General features: G+C 37.8%; 1 protein-coding gene across 3 annotated transcripts in view; it reads right to left on the reverse strand.

The window, feature by feature from the left end:
* Nucleotides 1-203: 203 nt before the first annotated feature.
* Nucleotides 204-22,566, reverse strand: part of LOC117416134 (tubby-related protein 3-like) — a 91,732-nt gene continuing 69,369 nt past the window's right edge. For 2 of the 3 annotated variants that reach the window (XM_059026929.1, XM_059026930.1), the window contains 8 exons: nt 19,922-20,059; nt 17,296-17,420; nt 16,475-16,666; nt 15,449-15,561; nt 12,182-12,296; nt 11,249-11,347; nt 10,282-10,453; nt 204-5,145 (listed from right to left, as the gene is read on the reverse strand). In XM_059026929.1, coding sequence (XP_058882912.1) covers nt 5,012-5,145; nt 10,282-10,453; nt 11,249-11,347; nt 12,182-12,296; nt 15,449-15,561; nt 16,475-16,666; nt 17,296-17,420; nt 19,922-20,059 — 1,088 coding nt within the window. In that variant the 3' untranslated portion in view covers nt 204-5,011. The remainder of the gene's footprint in view (nt 5,146-10,281; nt 10,454-11,248; nt 11,348-12,181; nt 12,297-15,448; nt 15,562-16,474; nt 16,667-17,295; nt 17,421-19,921; nt 20,060-22,566) is intronic. The other variant, XM_059026931.1, reaches the window with a different exon arrangement.

The following is a 22,566-nucleotide window of genomic DNA, read 5'->3' on the forward strand; positions in this document are numbered from 1 at the left end:
AGCACCTTCATGCAATCGGAATGTTGGAGGCTGGACTAGGGCAGCGTACTGTGGCTTGTGGCTGTTATTTTTTATTTTTTAAATAAACTAAAATTATACTCCATGGGTTTGCCCAAAAATAAATACTGGTGTATTCAATTAAGGATGAATGACTTACTGTGTAATACAAAACAGAATCAAATAAATCCTACCAAGAAAATATCTGCTGGCCATTTGTATTTTATTATATTTAAAAGACAAGACACAAACAAAAATTCAATAAAACAAACATTACACATCAATACAACAGCAATATGTATCAAAATATAGTATTACAAATACAAGTTGTCCCTTCTGGTATTTCACATCAGTATTTTGTCAATACTGCAACTGGTTGAGGATTTTATTTATTTTATTAACATGATTTTATTATTATTTTTTAAACCAAAAGGATCTCTTCTGGTTTAAACACAACAGCAGCAAATCTTGAAGATATTTAAAGTTTGCTTCGATTTTATTAAGGCATGAATTTTGATTGTGTGCTTTTTTCTTCTTTGATCACCTATGAAGTTAAAAGATTAAAATCTCAGGTCCTAAGGGCTTAATCTTAAATTTCAATAGAGAATGGCATTATTAAGAGATTTGAAGCTATAAATATAAATGGAAAATGATCTATTGCAAATCTAAATAAATAATTCCCTTTTGGTTTTTAATTTGACAAGGCCACAAGCTCTTGTTGCTAACAGGCTTCCTATAGAATATTTCTGCTTCATTGGTTCTCCTTCCACTTTTACAACATAAAGTACTTGCAAGCAACACCACTGTCTGCTTTTCCAATACCCCTTTTACACTGGCAATATACCCGACCCCAACCGACCCGTACCGCGAAACTCCGGCCCGATAACATATCTGAATGTGGCTCAGGGCTGAAGCAGGTCGTGGGAGTGGTTATTGACTTTCATCATGACACTGGTGCAGCTTGACTGTTGCATCTGTAACCTTATTGCTTTTGCCTTTATTTTATGTTTAAGTTTCTTTTTTCAGGGTATACTGTCACTGAAGTTGTCTTTACTGTCATTGAAGTTGTCTTTTCACAGATTAACAACGGTAAAACTAAAGTATTACGGATTTGTACTTTTATTTATTTATTTATTTTTTGACCATGTCACTAAATTTGAATCTCCATACATTAACAGTTTGTAATTATTTGACGAGAGTCAGTGTTTTGATTTAACTTGGGCCTTTCTGTTAAGTATTAAACAGAAATAACGAAACTCCTTTAACTTACGTTAGATAAGACATATTGTTTTAATGTTGCATTATAAATAAGTTAATCGTAAATAAAATAATATAGAAAACTAAGGACCATCTTTGTATAGAGCTATAATAATCAACATATTCAAGCATGACTTCATGGTTATTTTTTGTTATCATTATTACTTATTTTAGGCTAGAAAGTTCATACTGCCTGCAAATGCTTGAACAACAAAGCATGAGGAAAAAATAAACATTCCTTTTTTGCCATACGCCTCCTCTCTATTCTCTGCGACTCAGCATGTTCGCTACACGTGACGTCATTCGATCGGCTCGGCTCTTCGGTGTAAAAGCAACTCAAGGTACCCCAGCCGTACCAGGCAGGCCGGGCTCGGCACCGGCTCAGCTCGGGTGTGCCAGTGTAAAAGGGGCATTAATGGTTCACACTACGGATCATGAAGGCACCACATGCTGTGATGTACAAAGCTGCCCTTTGTTACCAAATAACAAAAAATACTGGGATAAAAGATCCCTGATGTACTGTGTCAAAATGCTGTGTTGGTAATCAATAATTGTACAGTTATCATAGTTTTTGTAATTGTACAGTTATCATAGTTTTTGTTATCTGGTGCATTTAAAAGGCGCAATCAGGACAGCAGTGCCATAACTGAAATGTAACCCTAGGGTTAGCTCAGTAGTGTCATGTCTCCATGTACTCCATGTACTTGACCTCTCTGACTGCAATAGCATTGGAACTGTGACAAAGATCATTATGCTAAAAATGCAACAGCAAAAACCCTTAATCACAGTTGGTGTATGATTTATTATCAGGGACTTCTTTATGCAGCTGTTTTTAAGAAGAAAAAGAAGAAAATATCCTATTTTGAGGGAAACTGATTTTAAACATATTCTGCCATTCCACTGAACTGGATATAAACATAAGGGGCCCTCACTGGTAAGAAAACGAGGGGTTTCCTACCTAAGGCCATTAGACAACTTTTCTTTAAAGACATTTATACAATAAAAGCTTAGCACTGGAATGTATGAACACCGGATGAGAAAAACAGTGACATGAAAATAAGACACAAAGTTGTTACTCCAAAGGGAAAGAAAAATAAAAATGTTTGTTACAAAACAATATTTACTTAAGAGAACTTAAAAGGGTCCCTCAAGTTGTTTCTCTGTTTCTCTTTCTTACTCAGTTTGTAACACTATTCCATTTGCCTTTTTCAAAGAAGTGGTGCAAAGTAAATGATGCTAAGTGTGGAGTAGTGGTTAGGGCTCTGGACTCTTGACCAGAGGGTCGTGGGTTCAATCCCAGGTGGGGGACACTGCTGCTGTACCCTTGAGCAAGGTACTTTACCTAGATTGCTCCAGTAAAAACCCAGCTGTATAAATGGGTACTTGTATGTAAAAATAATGTGATATCTTGTAACAATTGTAAGTCGCCCTGGATAAGGGCGTCTGCTAAGAAATAAATAATAATAATAATAATAACTGTAAGGCTGGCCCAAGTGTAACAGTCTCTACAGTACAAGGTTTACTATACCTGCTTGAACTACAGTAAGTTAGACACACTCCTGGAATAGGGGGTAGCCAAGCCCTACACTGGTTGTTTACTTTATTTAAAAGGAAGGCTTTCAAGATTAAAATCACTCTAAATTTGGTACCATTGTCACGGTCCTCTGGTTTATAAACGTTTTAGATTTCACATGTATTTTTAATCTTGATGTTCTCCTTTAAGCAATTAACCGGTGCATATTAAAAATATAGGTCTTATTGATATAGATTTTTGTACCCCTGTAGTCTAAATGCAGTCTAATTCTTCTGTACCACTGTCAACTTAGAAAACAGAGAAAACAGAAAACAAATCTGCATAGTATATTAGACTAGTGACAGAAATATTTTTTATGCAAAGCTTTAATATGACAGATATCAAACCTGCTGCAGGAAAAGCAGATTCGTCGTCAAATGCTCAACATTATCAAATTTCTATTAAGTCCAGTTTTTACAAACATTTGTTTTTTTCCTGTTCGTATTATTATTAAATAATGCTATCAAATATGTATTAAAAATCTCTTTAAAAACATGATAGTGCTAAAATTGTATGCAGATCTTTTACATATTTGCATTACAAAGCATTACTGTACATGCATCCTAACACATTAAAATGAATATAAAAAGGTTAATAAAGATCCCTCTGGAAAATTAAACAGTTAAATCATATTCTCATCACACAGTACCTCAAAAGAATTGTAATTTCAAATACAAAAGTGAAAGTGAAAGGGTTATACTGAATAAGGCCAAGTGGTTGATTTGATGAACCTGTGCCCTGCTGGGATAAGCCACAGTCAGATTTTTTAAGAGCATTTCGCACCACTGAGGAATCATGCTGGGTTGCATCAACCACCTATCTGTGGTTATATCTGGATTGCACATAAAAATGCTGTAAAAATAAATCCATCCCATCCCAGCAAGGTACAGATTGATCAAATTACCCGAAGAGGAGCACTGACAAGGGGGTTTGAAAGCCTTCCTGTAACTGCAGGTCTGGAGCCTGTGAAACAGATATCCTCAGATTACAAGCATTTTAATGGGAAATCTCAAATGGGTACTGACTGGATTGTACCTTCTTTCCTTTGCTGTCTTCCACAACAAACTCCTTATGGTCACGGGCACATTCTTCTGGGTTTTTTGTGTGTCAAGCCATTTTTTTACATTTCGCTACAATTTACAATTCTGTTCTAAATTCTCACTAACTGAACCTTTAAATCCCACGAACAAGCCTTCTACTGTAATTGTTATCTCGTTTTAAATCTCACAAGCGGAGTCTCCAATAGAAATGTAGAATTTGCTGCCACTCAGTAGTTGGGGTGGGTTTAAAGTATTCAGAACGAATCAATGATAGATACGACTCACGGAAGGAGGGACATTGCCCAGCTGCACGGAAGGGTAGTTTGTTTTTGTTTCTTTTGTAGTAGGTTTTTTTATGGGAAAGGGGTGAAATCACCGTGAATTGAGTAAGCATTGCCAGTGTTTTTCAGGTGTTTATTTGCTATACACTGGTTTCATTTTTTGTATCTGGGGTGTTTTATCAGTTAAAGTCAGAAGCCCTAGTTACAATTACCAATAGTGGTGATTTACTAAAAAAGTGGTTTCCAGCAATATTCTGAAATAATAATATTCAACAGTTTTTCCCGGTAAAGTTTTTGAATGGCAGAAAATTCCAGGTTAAATATAATTATCATTGCCATGGCATACCCTAGTCACTATCTAATTGGGGAGCTGTACTGTATGTTTGGAGCCCACTGCATGTGTTGTACCAAGTACCCCCTCTAAAAAAACTTTGTAAGTGTATTTCACTTGAGTGAAGGCCATCCTGGGTCCAACTCTATACGTCTTTTTGTCTTCGTCACTCCCTGTGTGTCCCTGTCAGAAGTCCAGCTTACTTACTGTCTGCCTACCTTAAAACTGCAGTACAGGTATTGAAATGTAGGACAGCTTTGAGGATGGTAAACAAGGATGTGATCCAACAACATTGTAACAAACAAACATACAAACAATAACAATTAAATAAAAAATACAATAAATGCTTCATGATTTACAGTCACCCACGTTTGTTGCGATTTCTCGGCCTCTGCATGATTTCATTGTACGTCAAGTTCACACGATTGCAATAAAGTACACCGTTGCTGAATAAATAGGGTTTCCCTGCATTTAAAAAAAACAAAACAAACCAGTCCAAGATAGGTTAGTGTTAGTGTGTCGAGCCTGCCCCTCACTCGCAGGCGAGCTTGCTGTCAAAGCTGGAGAGTCCAATGGCGAAGGCCTGCAAGGCGCACATGGGGTAGTTATAATCCAAAGTGAAGATATCTTCTGCTACTCTTCCAAACTGCATCACAATGTAGTCCGCTGGGTGAAATGGAAAGGGGAAGGTCAGTATAGAATGACAACTATTATTTCTAGGTTTAGCGTGTCCATAAAATAGCAAGTTCATCACAAAATAGAGTTCATAATGATCACAAAAAGGATTAGCAGCTTTTTATTACTGTAGAACAATAATAACCATGTTACGCTGTCCATTAATTGTGGGAAAGCTAGATAACGTTAGGTTATTATCATAAGCCTGGTTCCCTGAAATAGAAATGTAAACATTACCTCATGTTTATTAATCCTCTAATACTGTCTAACCTGAATAGAAATATCAAAGCGGCGCATAGTGCCAGTGATGCAGTTGCGCCCACCCCCGAGGGCATAAACTGACTGCTGACACTGACATCGTCATCATTTTTTCTTCAAGACTTGCTGCAATAATGAACGCAGCCACCTTGAAAGTTAATGGTTATATATCTATTTCAGGGAACCACGGTTATGATAATAACCTAACGTTCCCTTTCAAGTGCAAAATGCAACCATTACCTCATGGGTATGAATACCAAAGTTGTCGCAAGGTAATATTGCAGACCAACTGGAATGCTATAAAGCTAAGCCAACGACCACCTTGCATGTTACCATGAGGAACCCCAGTACAAGTAGCTAGGACTAAAAAATTGAGGGAGAACTCGCCTCTATATTTATGTTGTAAGGGTCGAACTCGAGGCCACCCTTAACACTCTTGTTCCAAAACCAGGGTTTTGTGGATCCACAACATTCAGCCAATAGAACCGCATAAAAGTATGGGGCGTAGCCAACACTGCTGCATCGCAATTGTCCCTGACAGATACACCCTGGAACAAAGCCCACAAAGTTGCCAGGCCCCTGGTAGAATGAGCAGTGAGCTTTTCTGGAGGGGGCAAATTGACTTGCTCATATGCAGACTTGATTGTGCCTGTAATCCATCTTTACAGCCTTTGTTTAGACAGAGCTTTCCCACAGGAATTAGACCCATAACAGACAAAAAACTGCTCAGACTGCCTCCAAACTCTGAGTTCTGTCTATGTAACATGCTAGTGCCCGCACCGGACAATGTGTATGGAGCTGCTGCTCTCTATCAGACTGGAAAGGAGGCGGATGAAAAGCCTCAAGGTCCACTGTCTGGTTAATGTGGAATGCCGAGATGGTTTTTCGCAAAAAGCAGGATTGGTGCGAAGTGTAACTTTTGCCTTGGCTTCTGCAAAAATTAAGCAGGCTTTAGCAATTGAAAAAGCATGCATCTCAACCACCCGCTTAGCAGATGTGACTGTAAGCAAGAAAGCTGCTTTCATCGCTGAATGAAAGGGCACAAAGGGGGGCTTCGTGAGTGCTTCCAGCACCACATTAAGCCTTCAGCGAGGGACAATGTCCTTCATAGGCAGCCAAAGCCGCTGAGCTTCCGAAAATTATATATATATATATATATATATATATATATATATATATATATATATATATATATATATATATATATACAGTATATACTGTATGTGTATATATATATATATATATATATATAATTTTCGGGAGCTCAGCACACTACCGAGGGAGATGACGGTTTAGTTTGTAACTGCTATTCTGGGACTGAGACTCGAGCGATGTTTAATATTTTTTTTTGCTTCCATTTTAGGTTTATTTTTTGGTCTTTTTTTCCTACTGCTGCCAGTCAGATAAGCACAACCTACTGCTATTAGTAAAGGGATCCTTTTTTTTTTTCTGAACATTGATCCTGCAAATGTCACAAGTCTTTTTTTGAATGAATGTGATACTGTACTTGGGATAAAGTCAGTTTGGTTTGAACATAACTAGTTATTGTCTCTTATATACAATAAGTATGACAGATTAGCGATTTGGATTTTAGCACTGTTTGAAGGATTAGACTGCACAACATTTCTGTAATAATGCAATTAATGCTCGCCCTCTAATCAAAACAGACCATTATCGTACCCCGATGCTATTATCTTTTCATAAATGTAGGGCTTAATTTAGTAATGTATTTGATTTGAGTTATTTTTTCTGTCAAACAACTTAATGGGCTTTTAAATAGGCCAAGCCTTAATTTTTCATGTACAAGCAGAACGTACGAGATTGCAACATGTTGATATGCGACTAATCGTTACTATAAGATATAATGAAAAATAAAGTGTTTTGCTGGACACACTATTACAATCGTTATGACGAGTACTGTATTTACATTAATAAAGATGAGTCGCTTCGGCATTTAAATGATAAAGACTTACAGTTTAAAAGCCCATTTAGTTGTTTCACAGGAAAAAAACGTAAATTGAATCAATTTTACTATTAACGTGCTTAAAGTTGTGATTGAGATACACGAATGGCTTAACAGGCATCAGTTGCATTTTTCAGAGAGTAGAAAAGCAGAGGTAGACACATATGCAGTAGTTTATAGAAAGCGATTTATTTTAAAATAAGTAATAGCACTCTCAAAATGTTTTTATTTTAACGTTTAAACACATGGTACAGTGCAAATGGTATGGTATGGTGCACAGTGTACACGGTAACGTGCACGGTGCACAGTACGGTGCACATGGTATGGTTTACGGTGCACAGTACAGTGCACACGATATGGTGCACGGTGCACAGTACGGTGCACACGGTATGGTGCACGGTGCACACGGTATGGTGCACGGTGCACACGGTATGGTGCACGGCACACAGTACGGTGCACGGTGCACAGTACGGTGCAGAGCACAGTACACTACTGTTGCGGTAACCTCGCTCAATAAGAACGGTGGTAAATCAGTGACCTACAGTTACCGAAGAAGCAATATACAGGGATGCCCACCTGAACAGCTTCTGGCTTAACACAACACAGCCCTAAGACTGGAGGAAGCCTGCAGTCACTGACAGCCTTCGCAATGGCACTGCAAGCAGAAACCAGAGCAGCAACGAGACACTGCGGGAAGGACTGCGAGCACCCGAAGCAGAGCTGAGCCCAGTGACTAAGTGAATCGGCAAAAGGTAACCTTGTTCGTTGTTCAAAAGTACCGGCAGGAACAGGAGGAGGTCTGAGACCTACAGTCACCACAGAAGCGATATAGGGATATATTTTTTCTCACACAATAGAGTAATCAAACAATTACTGTTATTTTAATATAGTTTTTATAACAAAAAACATTATTTTTATTTTTACGCTCAGACCGAAGCTAGCAGCTTAAGAGAGAACACAAATAGCCAACTTAAGGTGTCCGATCCCAGGGAAGGGGCAATACAGCTGCCGGCTTCTCGCAGTGCACAAGGCCACTGAGGGACTTAATGAAAAACCATGGCTGAGTGCACAATATGTAAAAGTAATTACTATAACAAGTACATTAATTGCATTAATAGTGTAATACACAAGCGAAAAAGCAGATAAAAGTATTTTATTCAACACTTGTTCGTAGAGCTCTCCTCCAGGTCGGTGAAAGGAAAAATGATGACAACGTCAATGTCAGCAGTCCTTTTATGCCCTTGGGGGCGGGCGTGACTGGCACAATGTGCAGCTTTGATATCTCTATTCAGGTTAGATGGTATTAAAGGATTAATACCCATGAGGTAATGGTTACATTTCGTACTTGATAGGGAATCCTTTTCTCTATGATATTCGCTGCTTTATATCTACTTTTACTGAAAACTGCACTGGGACATCAAACGAGGGACTGTAGCATTTAGCATGCTTGAGTCAATGTATCTTTTCTTTATATAACTACAGTGCCTTAAATTCACATATGTGGTTTATTTAAACAGTATTGGGTACAGTTATATCTCTTGAGAACATTCTAAAATACCTAGTTGGACCATTCTCCATTACATTTTACCCACCCCTTTTGGTGGTAGAAATACAGTTTCCTACAGAATATGCTGGATCTTAACATATATACACATATATATATATATATATATATATATATATATATATATATATATATATATATATATATATATATATATATATGTATAACATATATATACATATACATACACACACTAGACACTCACACATACTGCTACAGATACTGGATTTCACAAAATACCTTTGTTCAAATTATTAAAGGAAGGGAGTATTTAGATCCACCACCATTTCAGTCAACTGAACAGACCCCAATATGCATGGGTGAAAGTGGCCAATGATCTTTCTGACTGAAACTCCTGGGGGCCGCCTATGCCTCCATAAGCTCTGGGGTTGTACATGCTCGCAGATGCATTCTGAGCCATTTTAGACCATTTTCAGAAGAAAATTTGAACTTGACTTTGTAGAAAAAGAAATTCAGAAATGACATCACTTACAACTTGTCATTTTACCAGATGGCTAAACCTGATAAATCACACAAGGCTTGTTACATAGTTTTTGAAATGTTACTCAAACCTTTTACAGGTATGCCCAATTCACATATTACATTGCTGCAAAAATCATATAGAATCTCTGCTTAACTCAGTAAGATGTCGTAATTACAGGGTTCATACAGTTTTTCTGATAAAAATTTCAAGGACTTTTTAAGGACCATTTTGACAATTTTCAATGTTGATGACTAATAACCAAGTTTAAAAATATAGCTTTTGCACTAACAGTTTATTTCACTGTATAATAACAAAAATATATATATATATATAACTATTCTGAAGCAAATGCAAAGATTTTTCTTTTTGCTGAAAAAAACAAATTTCAACGGTATATATTATCAGCATAAACTTAGTTGCAGGAAGGACCAGTCAAGAGTTGTTTCTTGATTTATACCATTAAAACAGTCTTATTCCTCTAAGAAATTGTGTTTTTGCCTTTGTGCTTGGTTCAAATATGGCCCATTGAGTTAGAGGGCAAAGTTTGCCCATTACAAACTTAATTAAAGCACTAATGCAACCAAGTACTTTCTTGTTAGTTTTAAAATATTTATATTTTTTACTTTAACTATTGGGGCACATTTTGCATTGAGTACATTATTTTATGTCTTTAACACTGTGCAGAATAAAAATATATACCCCCCCCCCCCCCCCCCCCCTCGATTTTTTGGGCATTTCTACATGAATCATAGGAATGAACCTGGGGGATGTCATTTTGATGGAATTCCATCAACAGACGGAAAACCTTCACCCATGAATATGTCTATTAATTATCACTGCAACTGGAAGAGCACTCACGGTCATTCTCGTGGACGATCTGAAAGTTCTTCACGGAGGCCTGCGTGACCCTGCCATGGAAGTTGAGTACGTAGGACTGCGTATCGTCGTTCCACACGGGCGCCTTGTTGTGCAGCTCAATCAGGTTATCCATGGACCGGTTCTGCCACTTAGTCAGCAAGCTCTCGTGATCCTTAAACCGAACAGAAGAAATCAGGATCATCAGCTAAATTAGGATTACCTAATTTATGCATCTCGTGAAGGTGGGTTTTGGTGGCTGAGTAGGAGGCACTCTCCTCACTGAACCAGAAATACAAAATGTCCCAGCATGGTGTGACCGGCAGTACTGTGTACTGCTCGAGGTGCTGACCTTCATAAGAGGGTCTCTTTCAAAAAGGAACAAGTATTCAGGTCACCATTGTAAATAAGAACCCATCTACACTAGCCTTACCTGGTTAAACCAGAACAGGTATGTAAATTAACACTAAATTAACATACACCCCCACTTATCCTGTGAAGGAAATAAATTAGTTACTTGAACACTTTTATCCTGTGGTGGGATCTACATGAATAATATGCTGACTATCTTCTCAGAAGTTGTTAGTAAAGAATGTAAGTTCAGGCAACTAGTTCTTAAGCTATGACCTTTGTTAGTCTAACAAACAACAAGCCAGAACTCATAAATACTAAGGTCACAATACCTAGATTGTCACATTCTCAACTTGAGTTTATGCAGAGAATTGTGAGGGTCTGGAACCAACTCCTCAGTAATGTTGTTGAAGCTGACACCCTGGGATCCTTCAAGAAGCTGCTTGATGAGATTCTGGGATCTACTGGGAAGCTACTAACAACCAAACGAGAAAGATGGGCCGAATGGCCTCCTCTCTTTTGTAAACTTTCTTATGTTCTTATATCATTAGCTTTTTCTACCATCTCTCTCGTCCACCACTCAGTCTCCAAATGAATATATCTGGTCCCCTGTACTCACGTTCCTGGGTCGCACTGGCACCCTATCATGACTCATGTTCATCCCCGGGATTACCACCGTCATCTTCCTCGGGCCCTTAAAACCCAGGACATTGGTCTCCTGGAAACAGAAAAAAGTGACAGTAATGTCGCTGAAAAAATACAGCTCCTACAGTTAACTTGGTGGATGGGAGACTTTGATATTTTTATTTATTTATTTATTTATTTTTAATTTAGTAGTCGCCAATTCGTTTTTTATTGTTTTTCTCCCCAATTTAATATAGTGTCCAATTATTTATGTTTAGCTCAGCTCATCGCTACCACCCCGCGCTCACTCGGGAGTGGCAAAGACGAGCACACGCTGTCCTCCGAAGTGTGTACTGTCAGCCGACCGCTTTTTTTCACACTGCAGACTCACCATGCAGCTACACAGAGCTACAGTGTCGGAGGACAACGCAGCTCTGGGCAGCCTACAGGCAAGCACGCAGGCACCCGGCCAGACTACAGGGGTCGCTGGTGCGCGGTGAGCCGAGGACACCCTGGCCGACCTAACCCTCCCTCCCTGGGAGCTCCCGTCCACGGTTGGCAAAGGTATAGCCTGGACTCGAACCGACGATGTCCAGACTATAGGGCGCATCCTGCACTCTACGCGAGTGCTTTTACTGGATGCACCACTCGGGAGCCCTATACTTTGATATTTTTAAATATTAAGAACTGTGGGCTAGTTCAAATGTGTCGAGACACATTTTGATTTGTGGAAAATACACTTGTTGAATTTTGCACTTCAAGGTGGACTTGCATAATTATTCACAATTCCTCCTCCAGAGTTGAGGAAAAAAACACAAAAATGAGCAAGGTTTTTTTTTTTTTTTTTTCACATTCCCATTTAAAATTTTACTCACAGGCACAGGAACTTTCATAGTGGTAGGATTTCAGTCATTAGAGCAGTACTCACATAGCAGATGGCAGCCATCTCCTGACGTGTGTTACTCTCCTCCAGCAGACCCTGTGCCTTGGTTGGGTTGGTCCCATTGTCATACACAGTAAACTTTGTCCCCATCATGTTAGACCTGAGCAAACCAGAACCATAATCAACACCAATTGCTCAACTGATTACTGATAACAGCATCAATATGTAGGAAACTCACGCTCATCAGATCTATATATGTATTCATTACAAAAAACTATGTCAAACCGAGAACACTGCTTAGTCAGCTGACTCCTCCCTAATCACGTCCTGCTTTGGTGCAGGAAATACATTTAAAAAGGGTTACAGACGAATACACTGAAAGGACAGAAAACATTTTTGGTGACTGACAAATTCAGAGTCTGACCCAAAAGTGACATTTTCTGACCTGGACCCGAACCGTAAACTGTGAAAAAGTTCACATTCCGACCCAAACCTGACCCCGATTGTGGGTCACCTGATCCGATGCAGCACTCTGACAGCACGTGTAGCACTCTGACAGAGTGCAGGGAAACACTGATAAGTCATAATTATAAACAATAGAGTTTTTTGACAAAGACTTTTACAATGTGTACTAAATTACTTTCAAGGCATCTTGATCAGAGATTTCAAAACACTGCACTCTTGCTGTTCTGAATCTGCAACGTAAATTAACAGTACTGTGCGGACACATATTTAATATTTGGTTTATTTATTTTATTGTACACTCAATAAATAGTGGAGGCAGACCAACTATAACACATGTACCAGGGTAGACTCCACACTCTCCTTGACTATGCTGCAATGCCACACGTCTCAGTTAAGATTGCTGTATTGTAAAATGTAACCCCGATTTTCCTTGTGTCACAAACTTAACATAGTTTTTTGCTATGAATTCCCAGTTTTTTAAATGGTAGTTCACCCTGTGGGTTTAATCTAACTATACTGTAACCTGTTTAAAGTTGACCTTTGGCCCCATAATGAAGACCTGTTGTCCTTCATTATCTTGCTTTCTGTTTTAACTACATTGCTTTATCAGCATGCTACTGGACAGCAAATACTTATACTTAACAAAGACACAATTGGTCCAAATGTATTTCATTATCCACCCAAACCATCCAATTCAGTAATACTGCTCCATTCAGGTATCTGGCATCGTCACTGATAAAAAAGTATTTGTTTAATAAAATGTAGGTTTTTTTCTGTAATTATGTATGTGATCCTTTATACAAATCTAGGTTTTAAAGTGTTCTGTTTTTATTTATTTTTTTGTAATTATGAGAAATTTTGTTTTCTAAAAGCGATAGTACCCTCTCGATGAAGACTATACCATGTGGTAGTTGACCTTGACATTCGTTTGGGCCTTTGCCTTTGACTTGGGATGCATAACTCTAGTCGTGGTCACCTACCAGATCAGAGATTTCCTTTACCCTGATTAGTCAATATGAGATCCCTAGTCTCTGCTAAAGTAACTAGAATGTTTTCTTTCAAACTATTTTTAATTACTGTTCCAAATCAATCCGCCAGGAAATATGTAAATAGAGTATTTATTTATTTATGTAATGTAATGTACCTTTTTCTCCTTGATTAAATAAAATCTCAGTTCTAGTACACGTACAGAGTTTAGACTAAAGCTGCTTCCTCTCTGTCCCATACGTTCATTCTAATAATCAAATACATTTAGTACAGCAAATAAAATGTAAAAAAAAAGAAAAGAAAAAAAAAGAAAAATCAAAAATAGTGTTTGCCGTCAGCAGCAGTACAGTAACCACAACACCAATAGCAACTAGTCTCTGGTTTGAATAACAAGTTCAATCAAACAACTGGATGTAGACTAATTTCAGCAACTTTACTTCAACATAATATAATAACACAGGCACTGAGCTCCCTTCATTAACAAAGCCAGCTTTCAACAAACGTTACAAACACACTGTGAACAAGTTACTGAACAAACAGCACGATCACATGTAGTCTGCTAGATATTTTTATCACTAAAACCCTTTTCAATCTTTTTTTTAATTTTTTTACTTTAATACATTTTATGATATAACGGTAACTTCAATACTGAAACTTACACAAACCCGCACTCAAATCCTAATAAAAAAAATTAAAAAGTTACCGGTACTTTTATTCTTTTATATGTTTTACATTTAAGAGCTAGATAAAAAACAAACAGATCACAAAACATGTTCACCTTTGTGTACGAGGTGCCTGAACTGATTTTTGTAGTATTAAGTTTTAATTTAGGCAATTGGTAATACCCACGACACGACATCATCCACCAATATTAATAATCTCAAAAAAAATATTACAGATCCTCTTAGGCTCACTAGACTTAATTGGCAGATAGTTTACGACAATATCATACAATACAGTAGTATCACATACGGTTCAACAGACTTCAGTCACTTGCATTATCAGTGAGTATTCATTAGTGTCACTGTCAGCAACAAAACATTAGCTTTAATACAGAATTGTACTTTTTATATCCTTCACTTATACTGTATTATGTAAAATGTACAGTCATGAAACTGATGACTGACAGGGTCTGCTAGGCTTTGGAATTTTCATAACACAGTATCCTAATTTGGGGGCTGTTGATTTTAACGAACTGTGCATGCCCAATTACATTTTTAAATCCTTAATATCTTTTTAAATTTTTTTTTTTTGCTTCAGTTTAGGAGATATGGATGGCCGTTTAACTCAAAAAGTACATAACGGAGAGTTAAGAGCTTTACCAGTTTTAGAGACAATCTAGATTACTCCATGTTTACCGAATTTCATACTTACAACTGCTTTTATACCTGAATTATTCGTATCTCAAATGTCATGTTTCTAAATCAGAGCTTCAACGCAACTATAATTGGTCTAGTACTCACCAACCTGTACTAAAATCACTACTGATTTAGATGACACCAAAATCCCGATTACATTGTAAATAGTATCACTTCCTTCTTCAAAGCAATTTGGAATGTATTTCTGATGGCAATCCTAACTTGGGCAAACAGATTCCTAGCTCAACACATTTTGATTCTGTTCTGCTGTTGATGAATGAATGAATAAATAAATAAATAAATAAATAAATAAATAAATAAAACTATTTAAAATCTATTTTCAAATGTTCCCGGTGTCACATGGAAACTGGCTCTTCACTACTGAGTTGTTGTTATTTAACAATTCACAGAACTTGAAGTTGGTCGGCTTTGAAATGCCCAGTGATGTGAGATACAGTAGCTGTAAAATCATTAAAATTATAGATTAAAAGGACACTCTTACCTTAGCTTGCCAACAAAACTCTCCCCTTCCCTGGAGAGGTCTGTGGGGTCGACAGAAATCAGGTAATTAGACGTTTTGCTCTTCTTCCTCTTCCTGCCTGCAAGTAAAAACACCTGGGACCCAAAACAGAGAAACAATGAACAAGATGCACTCCTCAGATAACAACACAGAGAAACAGGGCAGATGAGAAATAGGATTTGTAGGCAGACCAGATTTTAGTACAAATATAGCACTCCAACCAAAATAGTACATTACAAATTGTGATTTACATCAGTGTATTTAGAGTATTAGAATTTAGAACTAGTAAAATAAACCTAATAAATTCAATGACAAACAGATATTAAATCAACTATAAGCCTTTCTCAATGTCTTCAATGTTTGCTTAATAGTTATGATTAAAATATATAAGGCTTAAAGAAATTCTTTGAAATCTCATTTGCAACCACACATTACATACAATCCTCTCAATTTTACATAAAATCATTTTATACAATCACATGAGGGCTCAAGATAACACGACAATTGTTGAGTAGTCGAGTGGTGATGTCATGTATATTCCTGGATGCTCTTGAATACTTAAATATTTGTAACGTTCATGGGTGCCGGTGGCATCTTGTGATTACTGTGTAATGAAAGGAGCTACCTATATAATATACATATGATGTTGCTGCTGTTCTGGATAGTTTCATGCAGGTTCACAGTGAGCTATGGCAGGAAGGTCTATTTCAAAGCAATCCAAAGGAGGTTACAGCCTTCCATTGGCAACCATTCAAAGTACTTAGTGGATTGATTTGGTCTAGAATTTCTATTTGGAGAACTAAAACAAAAAATTAACATTTAAGGATTACTGCACTCAAAACTGTAGACTGTTATTGCACTGCAGGAAAGATCATTTCACTCAAAGCAGCAGAACAGCAATCTATTATACAAATGTATATTCGTTTTCAGTAGAAGACACAGTAGAGCTGAATTGAATACTATCACATTTCTTGGTTGAAGTTGTGTTGAACAGACTATCTCTCTTACCTTTCTGCCGTCATCCTTCTCCAGGTGCATGAAGTAGGTGGGGTAGAGTCCCCTATCCATGCCCTTCTTGTCCCGTGTGATTCGGCACTTGATGGTGATGCTGCGTGGGGCAGGCCGCAGCGAGAATTCCTCCAGATTCTCCACCTCGATGGACGAGTCGTCTGCCTGGGGGGGTGTAGGGGCAGCTCGGTCCTGCAGACGGAGACAAGGAGACAACCAGACACACATACAGTACGTGGGCTCTGAGAAACCAAAATATTTCACAAAGTTAGAACAAATATGTTAGTAACTTAGATCCCCTGCCACGGCTGAGTAACAATATTAGAGCTACCAGAATCAAGTACAACATCATGGCCTGCAGCCGCCACATGAAAAATGTAAGTAAATGACAGATGCCTCCACCTAGACACAGTTTCTTATATTCTCAATAACTCCATTTCCTAACCAATTTTCATTACAACTGGATAAACACTTTATTAGACAAACATAAAAAATGTATATGTGACATAGAGGCAGACAGATGATGAGACAGACAGGACGTCTATACAAATCCCCCGATTCTTAATGCTGTCATTACCATGTGGTAAAGAATGTCCTTAGCTAGTTTCATCGGACAAGTGGTTCATTAGATATGTGAATAAAACTCATACATGCCAGTATAGACTATCGTATGGATGGGCACCTCTAATAAACCCCAGCAGGGGACAATAAGAGGAATCATTTGTATAAAAGATGTGACTTCTACAAAAAAAGGGCTAAGTTATAATAAAGGATCAGCCCACTAAGCCTGTAGCACAGAAAGGAGGGAGAGAAAGACTCACGGTGCTGGATTTGACGCTGCTGGTGGAGGCAGGTCGGGGGTTCTCAGAGTGTGGAGACTGGGATCTGGCACTCTTTTCTTCATCATCACTGTCTTCTTCATCAAAGTTCAGACTGCCAGAGATCCCTGTGATATAACTAGGGGTCAGACTGCATTCTTTCTGTTTACTCAAAGAAAATACTTAAAAGCTACTAAATAACCAAAGGAAAGTAGGTTAGCCTTTGTTTGGAAAGAGCCTTATTCCCTCAGACAGGCTTATGAATAGCTTAAAACAGCTTTTTGTGTTTTGGCATGCAGTACTAGCAGATTGGCCACTAGGGGCCATTGGTCTGCAGAGTTTTAGGTTTCCCCAGTGAATACGTGTTCTACAGGGGCACAATTTAGCTGTCCTGTAATTAGTGCTGGGACGAACACAGGATTTTCAGGTTTGGATATTCGCTCATAATTTAAAGATTTGTTTGGATATTCGTTAGTTTTTCAAAAAGTAATAAAAGCCATTCTATTGCTCTGAACGCAGGCAGAGACAGCATAGCAGCAGGGGCAGGGGGCGTGGCCCCTGTGTGTGTGCCTTTATTTTATAGCAAGACCTTACAATATGTAACGTTAAAATAGAAAAATATCCCAGGAGTAAAGAATAAGTAGTGTAGGACTTACTTTACCCCAGTGAATTAACTACAAAAGAAAGGATGCTAAATAGCAGTTTAAGTTAAACGTTGTTTTCTTTTGTTTATTAAGTTGACAGAAAGTTGCAACAAAAATACAATATCTACAATCTATATAAAAATCACTACACAACATTTTCAGGAAGTTGGGTACTGTTTAAGCGAAGCATTTCAGAATGATGTGTTTGCTTTTTTTCTGTCCCATGAGATTCTGACTCGCTCTAAAGCAGCACAACGCATTTTTGTCCTAGATGGCTTTCCAGAGATCACTATGCGTGCATTTGCATAATTTAGTTTGTTTACTTTTTTCTTTTTCATTTGGCATTTTTTGTAACTGTCACGCAACTTCTGGTGAAGTAGTAAATAAGTGCAAAGTATTTTTGTCATTTGTAGCGAATATGAACATCTGCTTTTTGTATCGGAATACATGTCAAAAAAATATCTGTTCGACTATTCAGATATTTGTCCCAGCACTACCTGTAATACTTTAGAGAAATTGAGTATGCGTTTTAAAGCTGACATAAGTTTAGTTAGTTCTCCAAAAGAGCCAGATGGTCCAACGTTTGGAAGTTTCACCCTTGTAAATCAAAACATTTCTATCTCTTGCCTGGAGATTTCACTATGCATATCACTAATGTTGAAAACATGCTAGAAGGATAGGAAAAAAAGAGTTAGAAGCCTTTTTTCCTTGAATGTTTCCAGAATTACATCAAATACTCTGGAAATGGAAATACAATATTTTGTGAGTTTGATTTAAATGGTAAGAGTGCGTCCCTGTGAAAGTGCAGAAATTTGGTGTCTCCATTGTAGGAAATGAACACAAAGCATGAAGTCTAACTGTGGTTTACAGATTAGCAAAAACAAAAAGGAAACTGAATAGATAAGAGTGTTACTGAAGAACCCTGCTCCTCAGTTAGTAACCAGCCACCATTTCCTCCAAACAAAACACCCAGACTGGAGGCTGCAGTATCCACTGTTCCTTGACAATAACATTCAGCTAGAGAATGGATTCATTCTAACAATGTGAAAAAACAACAATAACGTAACAGGCTTAACCCTTCAATGCATGAGATATTGAAAATAGCTGAAAAAGGTGGTTTTGGACACATAATGAATATATTTTTTGACTTTTTTTTTCATTGCTATATGGGGGAAAGAAATGTCATCCTCATATAAAGTCATCATGCATTTACATCTTCTATACGTCCCCATATAAATACTAGAAGATTTTTTTTAACCGCCCCCATATGAGGTCACCATGCATGAAAGGGTTAACATTCATAGTTTTCTACACTATAGTCTAGTAAGATGATTGTTGTTTTGCGTATAATGAAAAACAGATCACATTTTCAATAAATATTTATGTCCTGGTTGAAATAAATCCCTGTGCTACCCAAGACTGAAGTCAGGTGTCTTATTTCAAGCTGCAGTGTCCCAAATTCATGTACATTTTTTTTTTTTACTAGAAAAAATGATTCTTGGGTGATGGTTTACTACATTATTTCATACTTTAGCTTCATACACACCACTCTTCATTGGCATAACAGTGTTTCTACCTAAGTTAGTTCTGGCTGCAGGCACACACGTTTCCTCTCTCACTCTAAAAAGAACAGCTATTCTACCTGCAGCCGAGCGCTATGTTATGAACCCATACTGTACATTAGCTCTGTTTCTGCTCTAGGAAGCTGCTTTATAAAAATAGAGGAATAAATTTATCTACTGCGGTATACTGATAATATTTTACAAGAAAAACATATTAAGCTCATATTTTAAGCTGAAACAAGCTTTTTGAAAACTTTGAACACTACTTTGAAAACTTCTTAGGTCATTGCATTTTTAATAGACCAGAAACAAAACAAAATGTAGATTCTCAGCGAAACTTTGCCTTTGGGAAAAGTGGATAGTGCTCAGCCCCCCAGCCCCCCAGCACTGAGAAGCCCCTTGGTTAGAGCTCCGCCATACTACCTGATTGTATCAGTTTCTCACGGGCTGACATGGGGGGTGGCAGTGGCTCCACAGGGATCTCATCTAGGGACCCTTTCTCCACTGCGTCACACCCTGCCTCGGCCCCCGAACTTATCACCTTCTCTCTGGGTTTCTCAGCTAAGGAGGGAGAGGCACACTCACACAAGGGTTTCCAACAAACCTTTACCACTGTGGATAGTCACAGGATTTAACTGGTAGTGCTGGCATGCTGGCTTAGTGTGCCACCCCTTATCAAATGACTTGTTTATCATTGTTTTGACATTTTTCTTTACACATCCTAGGGCACATTCCAAAACTCAACAGTGAACTTTACCTTTTCTTAAAAGTGGTCCTGAGCTGAGTTGAAAGGCTGGTGCCACCCTTGCAGAGTTTTATCCTGGTAGTGGCTCATTATGAACACAGTATTATTACACTTCAAAAGCAATAAATACATTTTAAAATGTGGTTTGTGCTTTTAATAAGGAAATACACAGCTGATGCAATGGCCATTACCTGCAAGACAGTCTATCATCTATGTTAAAAAAAAAAAAAAAAAACTTTCAATTTTGAAAAAGATCAACCCCAGTGTTTTGGGATTGACGGTCCTAATCCATCTCTCTAGGGTGGGTACATAATTGGCAATGTGGTAAAATAAATGAAATGCAGGCCGATTTTCATGTAATTTATCTGAATGAGGAATGGGGATGAGGAGGAAGATTAATGCAAAAATGAATCCCTGGTGCTTTTATGGAGCAACAATATTGTGCCTCCTGTATCCAGCACATATATTTATTATTATTATTATTATTATTATTATTATTATTATTATTATTATTATTATTATTATATTAAAGAACACTTTATATAAAAGAAATCTTGAAGTCATCATTAACATTCTGCTGGATTTAGTTACAGGCTGGTTGTAATGGTAGAATACAAAAGAACCAGAGCAACGGTACACTCTTAACAAAAAAATCTTAATAGTTGCTGAAAATTAATTTTACTAAAGAAACTTATGACTGATACTGCTAAGAGACCTAAAGTGGGTCTACATAAATAGTCTCTCTCTAAACAGATGCCTGTGCATCATGTCACTCCACCAAACGATATCAGGAGATACAGTGCTGGTGTAACAAATGTTACATGTTTTGTAACGACTGTTACATACCAGATATGGTACTTGCTATGTGTCTGTTTAAGATGTGGGTTACAAGTCAATAATTTATAGTTTTATTGGTAGGTTTGTACTTTCAGTGACAAAAAGCTAATTCTTTGGGGTTGTTTAGAAGGAAACTGTGGAGGTGCAAGTTACAATTGAAATATACAATAATTTCTGTTACACATATAAATACTGTATTTACTCAAATTTAAGTTGCACTTTTTTGGCCGAAATAAAAGTTCAAATTTGGGAAGAATGACTTGGATTTGAGTGAAACAGCAATGTGGCTGACTGGCAGTTGAAGTCCCGTAGTAGTTATCATGCAGAGCAGCCGCTCTCCTCCTCGAGGTAAAGCAAGCTTTCACTCAGCACCCGCCTGTGTAGCGATGGCCGTGGTGTATGGGGGGGAGTAGCCTCGAACTGGCACTGCTGCATTCTTAAACAGGCGTAGGCTCCCCGGGCATGCCCAAGCCAATCAGAACCTCCCAATCAGCTCCGCTCTGGGCAAGCCTTCCTCTTTACAACAGCAGCAGCGCAGCTGAACCAGCAACAGTGTCCTCCCTGTCGCAAAGCGCCATTAGTTCCCGAGGAATTCGAAGAGAAGCTTTTACAATTTCACTGTTTCGTTATCAGGCTCAGTTCTAATCACACCCCCATATTTTTCTACTTATCAAGCAATACCACAGTTCACAAAAAGGGCAAAAAACATGTGTGAGTAATCACAACTGGAAATGAGAAGCAGTGCATAACTGTAATGCTCTGTGTGACAGCAGGCAGCTGCAAACTGTCTCCATGTGTCGTTTTCTTATATGAGTAAATGCATCTTTGTAAATGTGGGTGTGAAATTTGGGCTGCGTCTTAAATTCAAGGGAGTCTTAAATTCGAAGGAATACAGTATATTTTTTCTACCTATGAAAATATTGAAAAACATGGATGTGTGACATATTAAGTAAGAAAAATACTTTCCATAGATTTACAACTTGTATGGTTTTGAGGTAATTCAAATTCTGCACCATAGGTTGACATTTTCACAGAATGTTTGAAAAACCATTACAAAAATTGTCAAAAAGGGACATTTTTGACACCTTGCCAGTGATCTAGCCAGCCTGTCACAAAAACAATGATTCAGTGCTCAGATGATTGTTTAAAGATAACTGACCGTGGTGACAGTTAAGTGTCCCAAGCTTAAGACATGGTCAATCTTTTAAAGGTAATGACAGCTGCAGAGATTATAAATGCTATTTTAAATGTATGTGATTATATTTAGAGTCCCATTGGCCTTAGAGGACAAAAACCTTAGTATAAAAACTGTTGTAATCAGAACCTGACTGGCTGAGATGATGTGGTTTATAAAAGGCAATAAAGCTTTATTTTATAATACTGTCACGTTACTTATTCGTAGTGTGCACTGGAATGACTTGTCCTGTACAGTACTTTGGTATGTTGGAAAACAGAAACATTTGTTATATACAACCAAACATAGATG

Source organism: Acipenser ruthenus, chromosome 7, assembly GCF_902713425.1.
Source record: "Acipenser ruthenus chromosome 7, fAciRut3.2 maternal haplotype, whole genome shotgun sequence".
Taxonomy (NCBI): domain Eukaryota; kingdom Metazoa; phylum Chordata; class Actinopteri; order Acipenseriformes; family Acipenseridae; genus Acipenser; species Acipenser ruthenus.